Source organism: Cebus imitator, unplaced genomic scaffold (assembly GCF_001604975.1).
Source record: "Cebus imitator isolate Cc_AM_T3 unplaced genomic scaffold, Cebus_imitator-1.0 Scaffold340, whole genome shotgun sequence".
In the NCBI taxonomy this organism is placed as follows: Eukaryota; Metazoa; Chordata; class Mammalia; order Primates; family Cebidae; genus Cebus; species Cebus imitator.
The window spans coordinates 757,763-773,161 of NW_016107655.1; the positions used below are offsets into that span (position 1 = coordinate 757,763).

The window sequence follows — 15,399 nt, forward strand, 5'->3', positions numbered from 1 at the left end:
GCTGCCAGGGTTCAAGCGAGTCTCCTGCCTCAGCCTCCTGAGCAGCTGAGATTACAGGTACCTGCCACCATGCCCGGCTAATTTTTGTATTTTTAGTAGAGACAGGGCTTCACCATGTTGGCCAGGCTAGTCTCAAACTCCTGGCCTCAGGTGATCCACCAGCCTCAACCTCTCAAATTGTTGGGATTACAGGTGTGAGCCACCATGCCTGGCCTACACATGCAGAATTTAAAGAATTATGATCATGAAAGTGATCACTATTTATCATAGCATTATTCTACCATAGCATCTGGCACAAAGGATCAGTGTGTTAGGTGAAAAAATTAGGCTGAACACTCACCACTGCTCCACCATTTCTTGCCATTAATTACATAGCTATCTCCATCTCGTTGGATGCTGCATTCAATATTTGTGGCATCACTTGAAGCTACATCAGGTTCTATAAATAAACAAAGGCTGAAATTACAGACAGGCAGATATCATCAGCAGATTTAGGTAAGGATATGAAAACTTTAAAAACAAAGGCATCTTTATCTTTTTCAATTTCTTATCATTCCACATTCCATCCTGTTTTTTCCATAGCCTACACACAGTAGGTATTCAACAAATGTGCACTGGAAGAATGAGTGAATGAATGAAGTATCTTGAACATTGGGATCAGTATTTTGAACTGTTATTTTTGGTTCCTCATTGATATATGACTTGGTATACAACTCAGTCCTTTCTCCAATCAGCAAAAGTAGATAAAAGAATTGTTTTCTATTTCTCACAACGGAGATGTGTACTAAATATTGATTGGCAAGACAGACTTCACCCCACCCATATAGTTTACTTATGCAATTTCTAATGTGCCTTGCAAATTCCATCAGGAATGCTTTCACTGATTTATATACTTTGCATTCTTTAAAGCCTGTTCAACATTTAAGGTCTTCAAAGTTTTCCATGGGACACCCTTAGACAACTGCTTTACTGCATGGCACTTCAGAACTGTCTAGCTCTCAATCACAGCAATCTGCACTTGTTAATATGACACTCATTTAAATGAGTCCTTCAGATATCCTATGTGTTCTGTTTCTAAAACCTGAGACTCAGACTTTTTTTAAAAAGAGGGCTGTGTATTCCACTTATTCTGTAACCTCTACCTAGTGCTTTGTAGACAATACATCATAGTGTAGATATTCAATAAATGCCTATTACTGATTTAAATGGAGATCAGTTCTGCTACTATAGCAGTCCCCTGTTGCCTGTAGTTTTGCCATCTGAGGTTTCAGTTATGATAGGTCAACTACATTCCAAAAATATTAAATGACAAATTTCAGAAGTAAACACTTCAAAATTTTTAAATCGTGTACCCTTCTGAGTATTGTTATAATTGTTCTATTATTAGTTATTACAGTCTAAATAGAGTTCAGGACTATCCCCAGTTTTCAGACACCAGCTAGGGGTCTTGGAATGTAACCCCTTCAGATAAAAGAGGACTACTGTATAAATATATACAATATTACAGGAAACATAAAATGTGGCCATTATTGATAGCACTTAAAAATTATGGCCAAGCAAATAATTCTAAACTAAATCACAAAACAATGATTTTTTTTCTATATTGAAGAGTTCTTAATGTTTCCTAGGTACAAATGATGTCAAATCTGTTTTTATTAACATGTTCATTTTCCCACATGATTATAATTTGAGCCATATGTCCAGTACTGGTGAAAGTTCTATTTTTCTGTTTATATTTTTTAAGTTGAGTATTTTATAAGTATCAATATAAAATTAACACAAAGATAAATATTTCATACATAAGGGCAAAAAAGATATTAAATATTCACAGATAGCAATTTTAGAAATGACATCAAAAGATTGTGAAACTAAATTTACTCTGCTGCAAATGTGATGGCAGGCTACTAGAGAACATCATCTGATATTTTGCCAAAGGAGAGGATAATTTTTTTCTGCACATTTGAAAATGCCAACATTTAGTAACAGGCTCAAAATAAATATATTCACATTTTTGGCCAATGGCAAATTTGACTGAAACACAGAATCACATCCTGTTTCTTCAGCTTATCCACAGTAATTCCATATGACTGACTACACAAGGGGAGAATGGTGATTTGCATTTACCTGTCATACAGAAGCAAGAGGTAATGTCCCCTTTAAGAAGAGGCTCAAGCCACTGTTTCTTCTGTTCCTCACTTCCATATAGGTGCAGAACCTCCATGTTCCCTGTGTCTATACATAAGAAAGAGTATTTGTTTTGCATTTGAAATTTTATCAATATGAAATACATAACTTTGTGTAGAGAGTACAGACATGCATCTTTTTGAAGCAAATGTTTGCTAACAAAAATATTTTGAAACATAGAGTAAATATAATTTACACTGATGGCATGTCATAAATATTCACAAGCACATGGTATTTGGTGCATATTTATTCAACTTGTTCTGAATCACAGACTCTTCTTCCATTCATCCCAATGAAAAATGGTTCTAATGAAGATTAACTCAATTAGAACTGAAGGAAACACTTTACTGGCCTAAACCTTGCCTGCCATATTGCAAATATGCTCTGTTAGGAGTGATTGCAATGCTCCTGGAGGACAATCAACATTGCATGTCCTACTGAGACTCCAGCCCTTAATTCTATCTGCTGTTCCCCAAACACAGCCTGTGCTTTCTAATTTCTACATATTTGCTTGGGCCAGACCTTTTCTCAAGTGAAATTCTCCCTGTCCTTCACAAGTAAATTCCTGCTTATGAGCCACCTCCTCTGCAAAGAATCTCTGATTACCCAGTCAGTAATACCTCCTTCTTCTGAACTCACATAATATTATTTCCTTTTACCCCTAACATTGTTCTTACTTTTATACATCCCATGCTACCTAGAAAATACAAGATAATTTCTCAAGGATGCTAAAGACAGAATCCCTACCCTGGAAAGAAAATGTCAGTGGATAACCTCAAAGACCCTCTCTGACCTTTGGAGGGTATTGTTTATAGTACATGATACACTGTAGTGTATCATGTTAACAAAGAATTCTTCATGTCTGCCATGGAGCAAAATTTTCTAGGTGGCTTCCTCTGATTTTCCATTCCTGTCAAATTTCTAAAAATACTGTCTAAAACCTTTCCCTCGAGTGTTGATTACTCAGAAGATAGTTACTGAAATGCTTATGAAAATTGAGTTGTGTAAGTTAAATCTCTCAAGATGTCTGTACTCTGTTCAGGCACTCCTAACACAGCCAACATTATGTCAAGATTCACAAAATTCCTTGCAGATTAACACAGCTTAACATTCTTTTTGAGTGAGGAGAAAATAAGCCCTGACGTGAAATTCATGAAGTACATTGCTTGCTTTCTTTGCCTGTTTTAAATTCACTGTTACTTGTTATAGTTCAAATAAGGTAAATATTAAATGTGAAATTTTCAAAAATTGTCAGTTTCTTCCAAAAAGCTCACAAAATTATCATTTATGGGTTGGAAAAAAAAAGATAAACTACACCAACAAGAAAAATTATTCCCCATTAAAAAATATCAGCCCAGCTCTCTAGATTCATCTTCTCTGGGCAGGGCATCTCTGAAAGAAAGGCAGCAGCCCAGTCAGGGACTTATAGATAAAAATCTCATCTCCCTAGGACAGAGCACCTGGGGGAATGAGTGGCTGTGGTACAGCTTCAGCAGACTTAAATGTTCCTACCTGCCAGCTCTGAAGAGGGCAGTGGATCTCCTAGCACAGCGCTTGAGCTCTGCTAAGGAACAGAGCTGCCTCAAGTGGGTCTGCCTACTCAAGTGGGTCCCTGACCCCCATGCCCACTGACAGGGAGATATCTCCCAGCAGGGGTCAACAGACAACTCATATAGGAGAGCTCTGGCTGGCATCTGGCAGGTGCCCCTCTGAGACGAAGCTTCCAGAGGAAGGAACAGGTAGCAATCTCTGCTTCTCCAAAGCCTCTGCTGGTGATACCCAGGCAAACAGGGTCTGGAGTGGATCTCTAGCAAACTACAGCAGACCTGCAGCAGAGACGCCTGTTAGAAGGAAAACTAACAAACAGAAAGGAATAGCATCAACATCAACAAAAAGGACATCCACACAAAAACCCCATCTGAAGGTCACCAACATGAAAGACCAAAAGTAGCTGAATCCATGCAGATGAGAAAAAAACAGTGCAAAAAGGCTGAAAACTCCCAAACACCAGAAGGCGTCTTCTCTAAAGGAGCTCAACTCCTTGCCAGCAAGGGAAAAAACTGGACAGAGAATGAGTTTGATGAACTGACAGAAGTAGGCTTCAAAAGGTGGGTAATAACAAACTCCTCTGATCTAAAGGAGCATGTTCTAACCTAATGCAAGGAAGCTAAGAACCTTGACAAAAGGTTACAGGAATTGATAACTAGAATAACCAGTTTAGAGAAGAACATAAATGACCTGATGGAGCTGAAAAACACAGCACGAGAACTGCGTGAAGCATATACAAGTTATCAATAGCTGATTGCATCAAGCAGAAGAAAGGATATAGAGGCTGAAGATCAGCTTTATGAAACAAAGTGTGAAGACAAGATTAGAGAAAAAAAAAATGAAAAGTAACAAACAAAGCCTCCAAGAAATAAGGGACTATGAGAAAAGAGCAAACCTACGTTTGATTGATGTACCTGAAAGTGATGGAGAGAATGGAACCAAGGGAAAACACTCTTCAGGATATTATTTAGGAAAACTTTCCCAACCAGCAAGATAGGCCAATATGCAAATTCAGGAAATACAAAGAACACCACAAAAATACTCCTCAAGAAAAGCAACCCCAAGACACATAATTGTCAGATTCACCAAGGTTGATATGAAGGAAAAATTGTTAAGGGTAGCCAGAGAGAAACTTCAGGTTACCCACAAAGGGAAGCACATCAGACTAACAGCAGATCTCTCTGCAGAAACCCTACAAGCCAGAAAAGAGTGGGGGCCAATATTCAATATCCTTAAAGAAAAGAATTTTCAACCCAGAATTTCATAACCAGCCAAACTAAGCTTCATAAGTGAAGGAGAAATAAAATCCTTTACATAAAAGCAAATGCTGAGAGATTTTGTCACCACCAGACTTGCCTTACAAGAGTTCCTGAAGGAAGCACTAAATATGGAAATGAAAAACCAGTACCAGCCACTGCAAAAACATATCAAATTGTAAAGACCATCGACACTATGAAGAAACTGCATCAACTAATGGGCGAAATAACCAGCTGGCTTCCTAATGATAGGATCAAATTCACACATAACAATATTAACCTTAAATGTAAACAGGCTAAATGCCCCAATAAAAAGACACAGATTGATAAATTGGATAAAGACTAAAGACCCAGGAGTGTGCTGAATTCAAGAAACTCATCTCATGTGCAAAGACACACATAGGCTCAAAATAAAGGGATGAAAAAACATTCACCAAGCAAATGGAAAGCAAAACAACAACAACAACAACAACAACAAAAACCGGGGGTTGCAATCCTAGTCTCTGACAAAACATACTTTAAACCAACGAAGATAAAAAAAAGACAAAGAAGAGCATGACATAATGGTAAAGGGATCAATGCAACAAGAAGAGCTAACTATTCTAACTACATATGCATCCAATATGGGAGCACTCAGATTTATAAAGCAAGTTCTTAGAGACCTACAAGAGTTTTAGATTCCCAGGCAATTATAGTGGGAGACTAACACACCACTGTCAGTATTAGACAGATCAACAAGACAGCAAATTCAGGACTTGAATTCAGCTCTGTACCAAGTGGACCTAATAGACACCTACAGAACTCTCCACCCTAAATCAACAGAACATACATTCTTCTCAGCACACTTATTCTAAAACTGACCATATAATTGGAAGTAAAACACTCCTCAGCAAATGCAAAAGAATGGAAATCATAAAAGTCTCTCAGACCACAGTGCAATCAAGTTAGAACTCAGGATTAAGAAACTCACTCAAAACCGCACAACTACATGGAAACTGAACAACCTGCTCCTGAATTGACTACTGTGTAAATAATGAAATTAAGGCAGAAATAAATAAGTTCTTTGAAAGCAATGAGAACAAAGATACAACATACCAGAATCTCTGGGACACAGCTAAAGCAGTGGGAAATTTATAGCACCAAATGCCCACAGGAGAAAGCAGGAATGATCTAAAATCAACACCCTAACATCACAATTAAAAGAACTAGAGAAGCAAGATCAAACAAATTCAAAAGCTAGCAGAAGACAAGAAATAACTAAGATCAGAATAGAATTGAAGGAGATAGAAATACAAAAAACCCTTCAAAAAAATTAATGAATTCAGGAGCTGTTTTTTTTTTTTTTAAAGATTAACAAAATTTAAAAAAAAGATTAACAAAATAGATAGACCACTAGCCAGACTAATAAAGAAGAAAAGAGAAAAGAATCAAAAGCACACAATAAAAAATGATAAAGGGATTATTACCACTGATCCCACAGAAATACAAACTACCATCAGAGAATACTATAAATGCCTCTAGGCAAATAAATTAGAAAATCTAGAAGAAATGGGTAAATTCCTGGTCACATACACCCTCCCAAGACTAAACCAGTTAGAAGATAAATCTCTGAATACATCAATAACAAGTTCTGAAATTGAGGCACTAATTAATAGCCTACCAACCAAAGAAAGCTCAGGACCAGATGGATTCACAGCCTAATTCCACCAGAGGTACAAAGAGGAGCTGGTAATATTCCTTCTGAAACTATTCCAAACAACAGAAAAAGAGGGTCTCCTTCCTAACTCATTTTATGAGGCCAGCATCATCCGGATACCAAAACCTGGAAGACACACAGACATACACACACAAAAATTCAGGCCAATATATCTGATGAACATGGATGCGAAAATCCTTAATAAAATACTGGCAAACTGAATTCAGCAGCACATCAAAAAGCTTATCCACCATGATCAAGCTGGCTTCATACCTGGGATGCAAGGCTAGTTCAACATATGCAAATCAATAAAGGTAATCCAGCACATAAACAGAACCAATGACAAAATCACAAGATTATCTCAATAGATGCAGAAAAGGCCTTTGATAAAATTCAACACACCTTCATGCTAAAAACGCTCAATAAACTAGGTATTGATGGAACATATCTCAAAATAATAAGAGCTATTTGTGACAAACCCACAGTCAATATCAGACTGAATGGGCAAAAGCTGGAAGCATTCCCTGTGAAAACTGGCACAAGACAATGATGCCCTCTGTCACCACTCCTATTTGACACAGTATTGGAAGTTCTGGCCAGGGCAATCAGGCAAGAGAAAGAAATAAAGTATATTCAAATAGGAAGAGAGGAAGTCAAATTGTTTCTGTTTGCAGATAACATGTTTGTATATTTAGAAAACCCCACAGTCTGAGCCCAAAATCTCCTTAAGCTGACAAGCAACTTCAGCAAACTCTCAGGATATAAAATTAATGTGCAAAAATAATAAGCATCCCTATACACCAATAACAGACAAACAGAGAGCCAAATCATGAGTGAACTCCAATTCACAATTGCTACAAAGAGAATAAAATACCTAGAAATACACCTTACAAAGGATGTAAAGGACCTCTTCAAGGAGACCTACAAACCATTGCTCGGGGAAATGAGCAAGGACACAAACAAATGGAAAAACATTCCATGCTCATGGATAGGAAGAATCAATATTGTGAAAATGGCCATATTGCCCAAACTAATTTATAGATTCAATGTTATCTCCATCAAGCTACCATTAACTGTCTTCACAGAATTAGAAAACACTGCTTTAAATTTCATATGGAACCAAAAAAGAGCTCATATAGCCAAGACATCCAAAGAAAAAAGAACAACGTTGAAGGCATTACCCTACCTGACTTCGAACTATGCTACAAGGCTACAGTAACCAAAACAGCATGGTTCTGGTACCAAAACAGATATATGGACTAATGGAACAGAACAGAGATCTCAGAAATAATGTCACACATCTACAACCATGTGATCTTTGACAAGCCTAACTAAAAGAAGCAATGGGGAAAGGAATACCTATTTAATAAATGCTGTTTGGAAAACTGGCCAGCTATATGGCGAAAACTGAAACTGGACCCCTTCCTTACACCTTATATAAATATTAACTCAAGATGGATTAAAGACTTAAACATAAGACCTAAAACCGTAAAAACCCCAGAAAAAATCCCTAGGTAATACCATTCAGGACATAGGCATGGGCAAAGACTTCATGACTAAAACACCAAAAGCAATGGCAACAAAAGCCAACATTGACAAATGGGATCTAATTAAACTAAACAGCTTTTGCACAGCAAAAGAAACTTATGATCAGAGTGAACAGGCAACTACAGAACAGGAGACAATGTTGGCAATCTATCCATCTGACAAAGGGCTAATATCTAGAATCTACAAGGAACTTAAACAAATTTACAAGAAAAAATAACCCCAACAAAAAGTGGGCGAAGGATATGAACAGACATTTCTTAGAAGAAGACATTTATGTGGCCAACTAATGTGAAAAAAAGCTTATCATCACTGGTCATTAGACAAATGCAAATCAAAACCACAATGAGATACCATCTCACACCAGTTAGAATGGTGATCATTAAAAAGGCAGGAAACAACAGATGCTGGAGAGGATGTGGAGAAACAGGAATGCTTTTACACTGTTGGTGGGAGTGTAAATTAGTTCAACCATTGTGGAAGACAGTGCGGTGATTCCTCAAGGATCTAGATCTAGAAATACCATTTGACTCAGCAATCCCATTACTGGATATACACCCAAAGGATTATAAATCATTTTACTATAAAGATACATGCACACGTATGTTTATCACGGCACTGTTCACAATATTAAAGACTTGGAACCAACCCAAATGCCCATCAATGATAGACTGAATAAAGAAAATGTGACACATATACATCATGGAATACTATGCAGCCATAAAAAAGACTGAGTTCATGTCCTTTGCAGGGACATGGATGAAGCTGGAAACCATCATTTTCAGCAGACTAACACAAGAACAGAAAACTAAATACAGCAGGTTTTCAATCATAATTGGGAGTTGACCACTAAGAACACAAAGACACAGGGAGGGGAACACCACACACTGTGGCCTTTTGGGGGGTCGGGGGCTGGGGGAAGGATAGCATTAGGAGAAATACCTAATGTAGATGATGGGTTGATGGGTGCAGCAAACCACCACAGCACGTGTATACCTATGTAACAAACCTGCATGTTCTGCACATGTACCCCAGAACTTAAAGTATAATAAAAAAAATCTCAAAGGCCCCCAAATTTTCCAGTAATAGCTTTAGAATTAAAATAGCTATTTTCAACATTCTAATATACAATATATTGTATGACTTACTGAAGGGAGAATAAAGGGCAAACTGGAAGACTACGTATGTTTCCCATATGTTTTATAACTATTTGGGAGATGATCTGGGTGAGTTGAGTGAAAATTCACCTTTTATACTTAGGAAACTTCTTGAAGTATTTACTCAACATTAATTATTCTGCTTTCTTTATCAGCTTTGGAAATGCTCCAACACACAATGCTCAAGGCCTTCACGGTATCTCCACCACACAGAGGCAACGCCTAGTTTTCCATTTACAGTTTTACACAACTTGTTTGCTTAGGAGACTTGCTCATCATTTCTTAGCCAAAGTAAATCTCTGTCCAATTTTAAAATTTCAGCAATTAAGTTATCTAATTTAGGCAGTACAACTGATGGACTCATGAAAATTTAATACTGGAGAAAAATCCATGACCATCTAGTGAAAAATAAGTTCACAGGTCAAATGATAAAATAGTGGCAGAGCTGCATCTGCAAAATAAGTCTTTGGTAGCATTATTTTTCATATTTTGATACATTAGTGCATCATGAAATCAACTTAATGGAATACAGTTAGCATTCTCTAAAAAATGAAATAGAACAAAACAGAATGCATTAGATTAGACTCAGTGGAAAATATCCAAATGCATTTGCATGTAGTAAGGGAAACTCTTGTTTTGTGAAACTTTCGTTTCAATAATATACATCTATCTTTCTATTCATTCTGAACATACACATACAACTATATATTCTACAAATTGGATCACAATATAAAATATAAAATATATTTCTTAATATGAGTAGCAATCAAAAATGTTTTAAATGAAAAGACTGCCAGTTCTGTTCCCTTTCCACAAAATCATGCTAAGTAGAATGATGTAACAGCCTTACACAGTTGCGATGAAATCTTTAGGAACTCTGCTGATAGACTTTATTTTTACAGTGGCTTATTATTGGATCACAATGTAGGACGGCAGTAATTTGACAAATCAGTGTTTGGAAAAGGGAAAATCATTTCAGGGGCAAGTTCAACCATTATCAGAAGTCTACAAACTATTTTAATGATGCCAAGGAAATGAGAGAGTCAAAGTCCAGTGTGGAAAATCCAGACTGCATTTTGTCTCCGAAGTCCAGTATAGTCTTATAAACCTCTTTCTGGCAGCCTGCATTAACTTGTTTTTGGTAGAGTTTTAGCACCAGGGCCATACATAAGCACAAAAGTCAATTCTGAGGCCTATGTTGTGCAGGGATGGCCCTGCCATAGGATATTGTACCATAGAAGATCATCCTACCACAAATCAAGTGCTAGTCCTTGACTAGTAGCATTGGGATAATCAGAGTAATTTGAAAAAAAAAATATTCCTAGGGTCTACCTTAGACATACTGAATCAGAATCTCTAGGGATGGAGGCTGGGAATATGGATTTTTTCAAAAGTTCCTTAGGTGGTTCTTCTGCAAATCCGGGTTTGAAAACACCTGCTATAGATTATATTCCAAGTTTACTCCTTTCATTTTACTTTTTAAAAAATTGGCCTCCTTCCTTCATCTTTTCAATTTGATTTTCACACAAAATCCTTGGAGGTATCCTTGACTCTTCCATTAATACCCCGTATCCAATCAGGATATCCTCATGGCTCTGCCTTTAAAATATATTTAGAATCCTGCTACTTATCACCCACTGCACCACTACTACCTCAGTCTAAACCACCACTATCTCTCACCAGGATTATTGCCACAGACTCTCTCCTTCCCTCCTTCCCTCCTTTGGTCAATTCTCAACATAGCAGTCAAGGTGATCCTTTCAAAACTGAAGTTATAACATATCACTACTCTGTTCAACATTGCCATTGGCTCATCCTTTCAATGAAGACGTAAGCCCTTATTATTTGCCCCATAAAGCTCAAAATAGGAGGCTCTTGCCTCTCTGATCTCTTGTCCTACTATTATTCTCTGGATCACACTGGCCTCCCTGGTTATTACTGGAATAAATTAATCACACTCTGGCCTTTTCTGTTCCCTCTGCTATAAAAACTCTTTCCCCATATAACAGCATGGCTAACTCAATCAATCACCTTCTGTAAGTTATTATCAAATGTCATTTTCTCAGTGAGGCCTACTCTGACCATTCTATTAAAAAATGTAGCCCATAGTACCTGCACTTCAAATTTCAGAGCTCCCCTATCCTGCTGGCTTTTTTCCAAAGCACTTTTTATCTTCAAACTTATTATATAGTTTGCATATGATAATTATTATTCATTTTTGTCTCCTGCTATGTCAATTAGATCCTTGAAGGAAGACACCTTGGTGTATTTTATTCACTAATATATCATTGCTTGGCACATACTAGGCAATCAGTAAATAATTGTTAAGTAAATGGTTTATTCATTTGGTGAATGAATAGTGAGGTTAACCAAAAGATTCAGAACTGTCTATCCATTCCAACTAGTACTGGAAATATCCAATTCCCATCAGAAAACTGGGATCCTTATATGACCAATCCCTTTGGTGGCTAACTTTTTTCACCAATACTCTTAACTGTAATAATATTTAACAAAAGAATAGACCAATGAAAATTTCAAATCCATTTTTATATTTAAATCAAACTAACTGAAAAGTAAAATTATAACCAAATTCGTAAGTAATATCTTTGTATAAAAACATGTTATTATCATATATATAATTTTTAAACACTGATCAAAATATTCGAAAAAATGCTGCTTTCAATTAAGGTAACAACCTGGTGCTTGGCAGTTGAAGACATTTGGAGCAAAAAAGCATTTTCCTGTTTCTTCAGCAATCAAGGCATAGTCCACCTGGCTGAGACCGCTGACAGCTGGCAAAAACAAGTTCCAGAGACCCTCTGCTTTGGCCATTTCCTGTCAAGGTGATGAACATATCACAGTGACCATAATTTACCACGACTCACAGTAGTTTATTTCTTTTTAAATACTGGTATTTACATTCTTTGAAATTTAAAAACACTTATGGAGTTATTTATTTTACAGTTTTCTTCAGTGAGCAAAACCAAGGTCTTCTTATTAATTCATTATAAATCAATAATTTAGCCATTATTAAAATATCTTTTCCTCCAAGCTTCCTGGGATTTGGCTGAAAAATTAAATTTGCTACTTGAGAACTTCTTATTGAATCAGAACTATTACAAAATCTCTGACATTTGAGTATAATTATGCCAAACATACTACTTTGTGCATTTTAATTTCTTACAAGAATTGATGTGAAGATTTGAAAAACATGAAATCTGGATTAATTCTATGTGGGACAAATGCCCTACCTTGACTTTAGTCTCAATTCAGTGATGGCTAATAATGAATAGTTTTGATCATATTTTTTCCTTTGAACATTTTAAGAAGTTGTCTTCATTACTACCGTATATAGAACACTATCTAGACTAATTTGTATTTCATAGATTCTATTTATTAACTTCCCTTTTTAAAGGGTTATTATTAATATAATTTTCCTCTACATATATAACAACAGCAACAACAAAACTAAGGTCTAGGGTCTCAAAAAATACTTGCTTATGAATTTCCTAGCATTAAAGGCTTTCTTACCTTGAGTTTGTCAATCACTAAAGGTTTTCCCCACTTGTCCACTGAATTTTCATTTTGAACATAGAACTCAATTACCTCCTTAAAGTAATAAAAGAAAAAAATTTCATTAGAGGTTAATACAAAGTAAACAGTGTCATAACCTACTAATATCTAAAATAAACATTTTTAGGTGAAGATGCTTTTTTAAAATTTTTAGCTGTTATTAAACCAGACACAGAAGCACAAAACATTCTAAAGGTTTGCTGATCACAAAATCATGGTGCCTCAATATTAGATAGTAGGCTACTAAAATCTTATACCAAGATTTGAGTGTTTCGTTTTTAGCAACATGTCAAGCTAGATGGTTACAGAAATCCCTCAACTAAAAATGTTGGATAAATTATTAAAAATATTTTTAAAATATATGTATTAATACATAGCTGTGCTGGAAGGAAAATAAAAAAATTCCTTGGAGGCCAGAAACAAAAAAGCCTGACTCTTCAAGCGTGAGCGCACACTGGAGCCACATTTACCCAGGGCAAGTAGGCTGATCTATGTTAGCCTAAGTAGGTCCTAGGTTTTAAAGGGCCACATAGGCAGGAGTCAGACATAGTCAAATGCCCCAAACATGGCAAGAGGGAGGATCAAAGATCAGCTCTTCCCTCCACCAAAGCTAAGCTGCTTGATGGGTAAAACCTAAGTTGAAAAATATTTAAAAAGCAAAAACAAACAAACAAAAACCCACCCCTCAGAGGTAGACCATGGGAATACAGGCCTTTATTTAGGTCTTAGTTCTTGCTGGAATAGACAAAATAAACATTTCTAATTGAAGTCTGTCTTCACCCAAGTTTATGACTGAATTCACAGACTTATGGGGCTCTAAAACTTCAAGCCAAAATTTAAGTTTACAGTGTTTCTGGTGACAGTGCTTCCTAACACCTATCAGAAGCAAAAACAAATCCTATCTGCAGGAAAGAGCTTTAAACAAAGCCTTAAATAACTTTCACAGATAAAATTCCAGAACACAAGTTCAAAATAAAAAATTACTTATCACTCAAGGAAACAAGCCACCATTAGCAAGAGTTAGCAAAAACAATCATTCAGCAAGACAGAATCACATCTCTCAAAGACTATAAATAGAATAATAATCTGTCACAGGACATAACTATTTGTTTGTAACAGATTTCAAGAATAAAGGAAGAAATTAAAAGTACAATAAAGGACGACCAAAAGTGACCAGGCAAATTTGAAAAAAGAATTGAATAAAACCTAAGGAAAAGAAAATCATAGGAATGAAACTTAAAAACTCTAAGGCAGTGATTCCCAAATTTTGGTGGCTCTCAGAATCTCCTGGGGAACTTGGTAAAAATATGGAGATCTAAGCTGTGTCCTACTTCAATGAACCTGAGCTTCTGTGTTCCTTACTAGCTTTATAAACAATTCTCACACACCTCAAAATTTGAAAACAGTTGTTCTGTGGATGTTGAAAAGTAGATTAGATAACAGCTGAAGAAACAAATCATAAACTGGAAGAATAGTCCGAAGAAATTACTCAGAACGACGCACAGAAACTCAAGAGAAGGCAAATATGAGTGGTTAAGGAATATAATGAATTCAAAGAGAAGTTCTAAGAAAAGTCTAATTGGAGGCCCAGACACAAAGAATTAGGAGAGGTGCAATATTTGGAAAAATTACCCTTAAAAGTTTTCAGAACTGAGAAGACAGCAATCCTCAAATTTAGAAACCCAGTGAAGTCAGAGCACAGTAAAACTACAGAACATCAAAGAGAAAGAAAAGCTCTTAAAAAGAGAAAGAGGAAGTCGCCTCCTTAGCGCAGTAGGCAGTGTATCAGCCTCATAATCCGAAAAAGAGAAAGAAGAGGGGGAACAAAGAAAGATTATTGATAATTAAACAACAGTTAAGATTGAGAGCTGACTTCTCAAAGCAACAAATTAAGCCAGAAATCATTGGGATAACAGCTTCAGTTGCTGAGAGAAAATAACTGTAGTTGTAAAATTCCACATGCAATTAAACTATCTTTCAAGAACTAGGGCAAAATAAAGATATTACCAATAAGTAAATAAAGTCATTTATTTACTTATTGGTAATATCTTATTTATTGGTAAATAAATATTTATTTACCAATAAGTAAATAAAGTCATTGCCACCTCTTCCCAGCAAGAAAAAAGGAAAACAAACAAACAAACCAAAAAAGAAAGATAAACAAAAGAAAGGTTTACTAGCACGGTCACGATAAAGGAACTTGACCTAGAAGAAACATTTGAGTTGCAAGAAGGAATAGTAAATACATAAAATGATAGGTAGGTAAACTTAAAATTTATAACTATAATCTCAGCATTTTGGGAGGCCAAGGTGGGCAGATTACTTGAGGTCAGAAATTCGAGACCAGCCTGGCCAACATAATGAAACCCCGTCTCTATCAAAAAATACAAAAATCAGCTGAGTGTGGTGGCACGTGGCTATAGTCCCAGCTACTCAGGAG

At 36.2% G+C, this 15,399-nt stretch overlaps 1 protein-coding gene across 2 annotated transcripts in view; it reads right to left on the reverse strand.

Moving 5' to 3' along the window:
* ACAD11 (acyl-CoA dehydrogenase family member 11) overlaps positions 1 to 15,399 on the reverse strand; it is a 102,341-nt gene that overhangs the window by 39,371 nt on the left and 47,571 nt on the right. For both annotated transcript variants that reach the window (XM_017505700.2, XM_037730346.1), the window contains exons 10-13: positions 12,918 to 12,995; positions 12,083 to 12,221; positions 2,125 to 2,232; positions 341 to 439 (exon numbers count right to left, since the gene is read on the reverse strand). In XM_017505700.2, the coding sequence (XP_017361189.1) occupies positions 341 to 439; positions 2,125 to 2,232; positions 12,083 to 12,221; positions 12,918 to 12,995 (424 nt within the window). The remainder of the gene's footprint in view (positions 1 to 340; positions 440 to 2,124; positions 2,233 to 12,082; positions 12,222 to 12,917; positions 12,996 to 15,399) is intronic.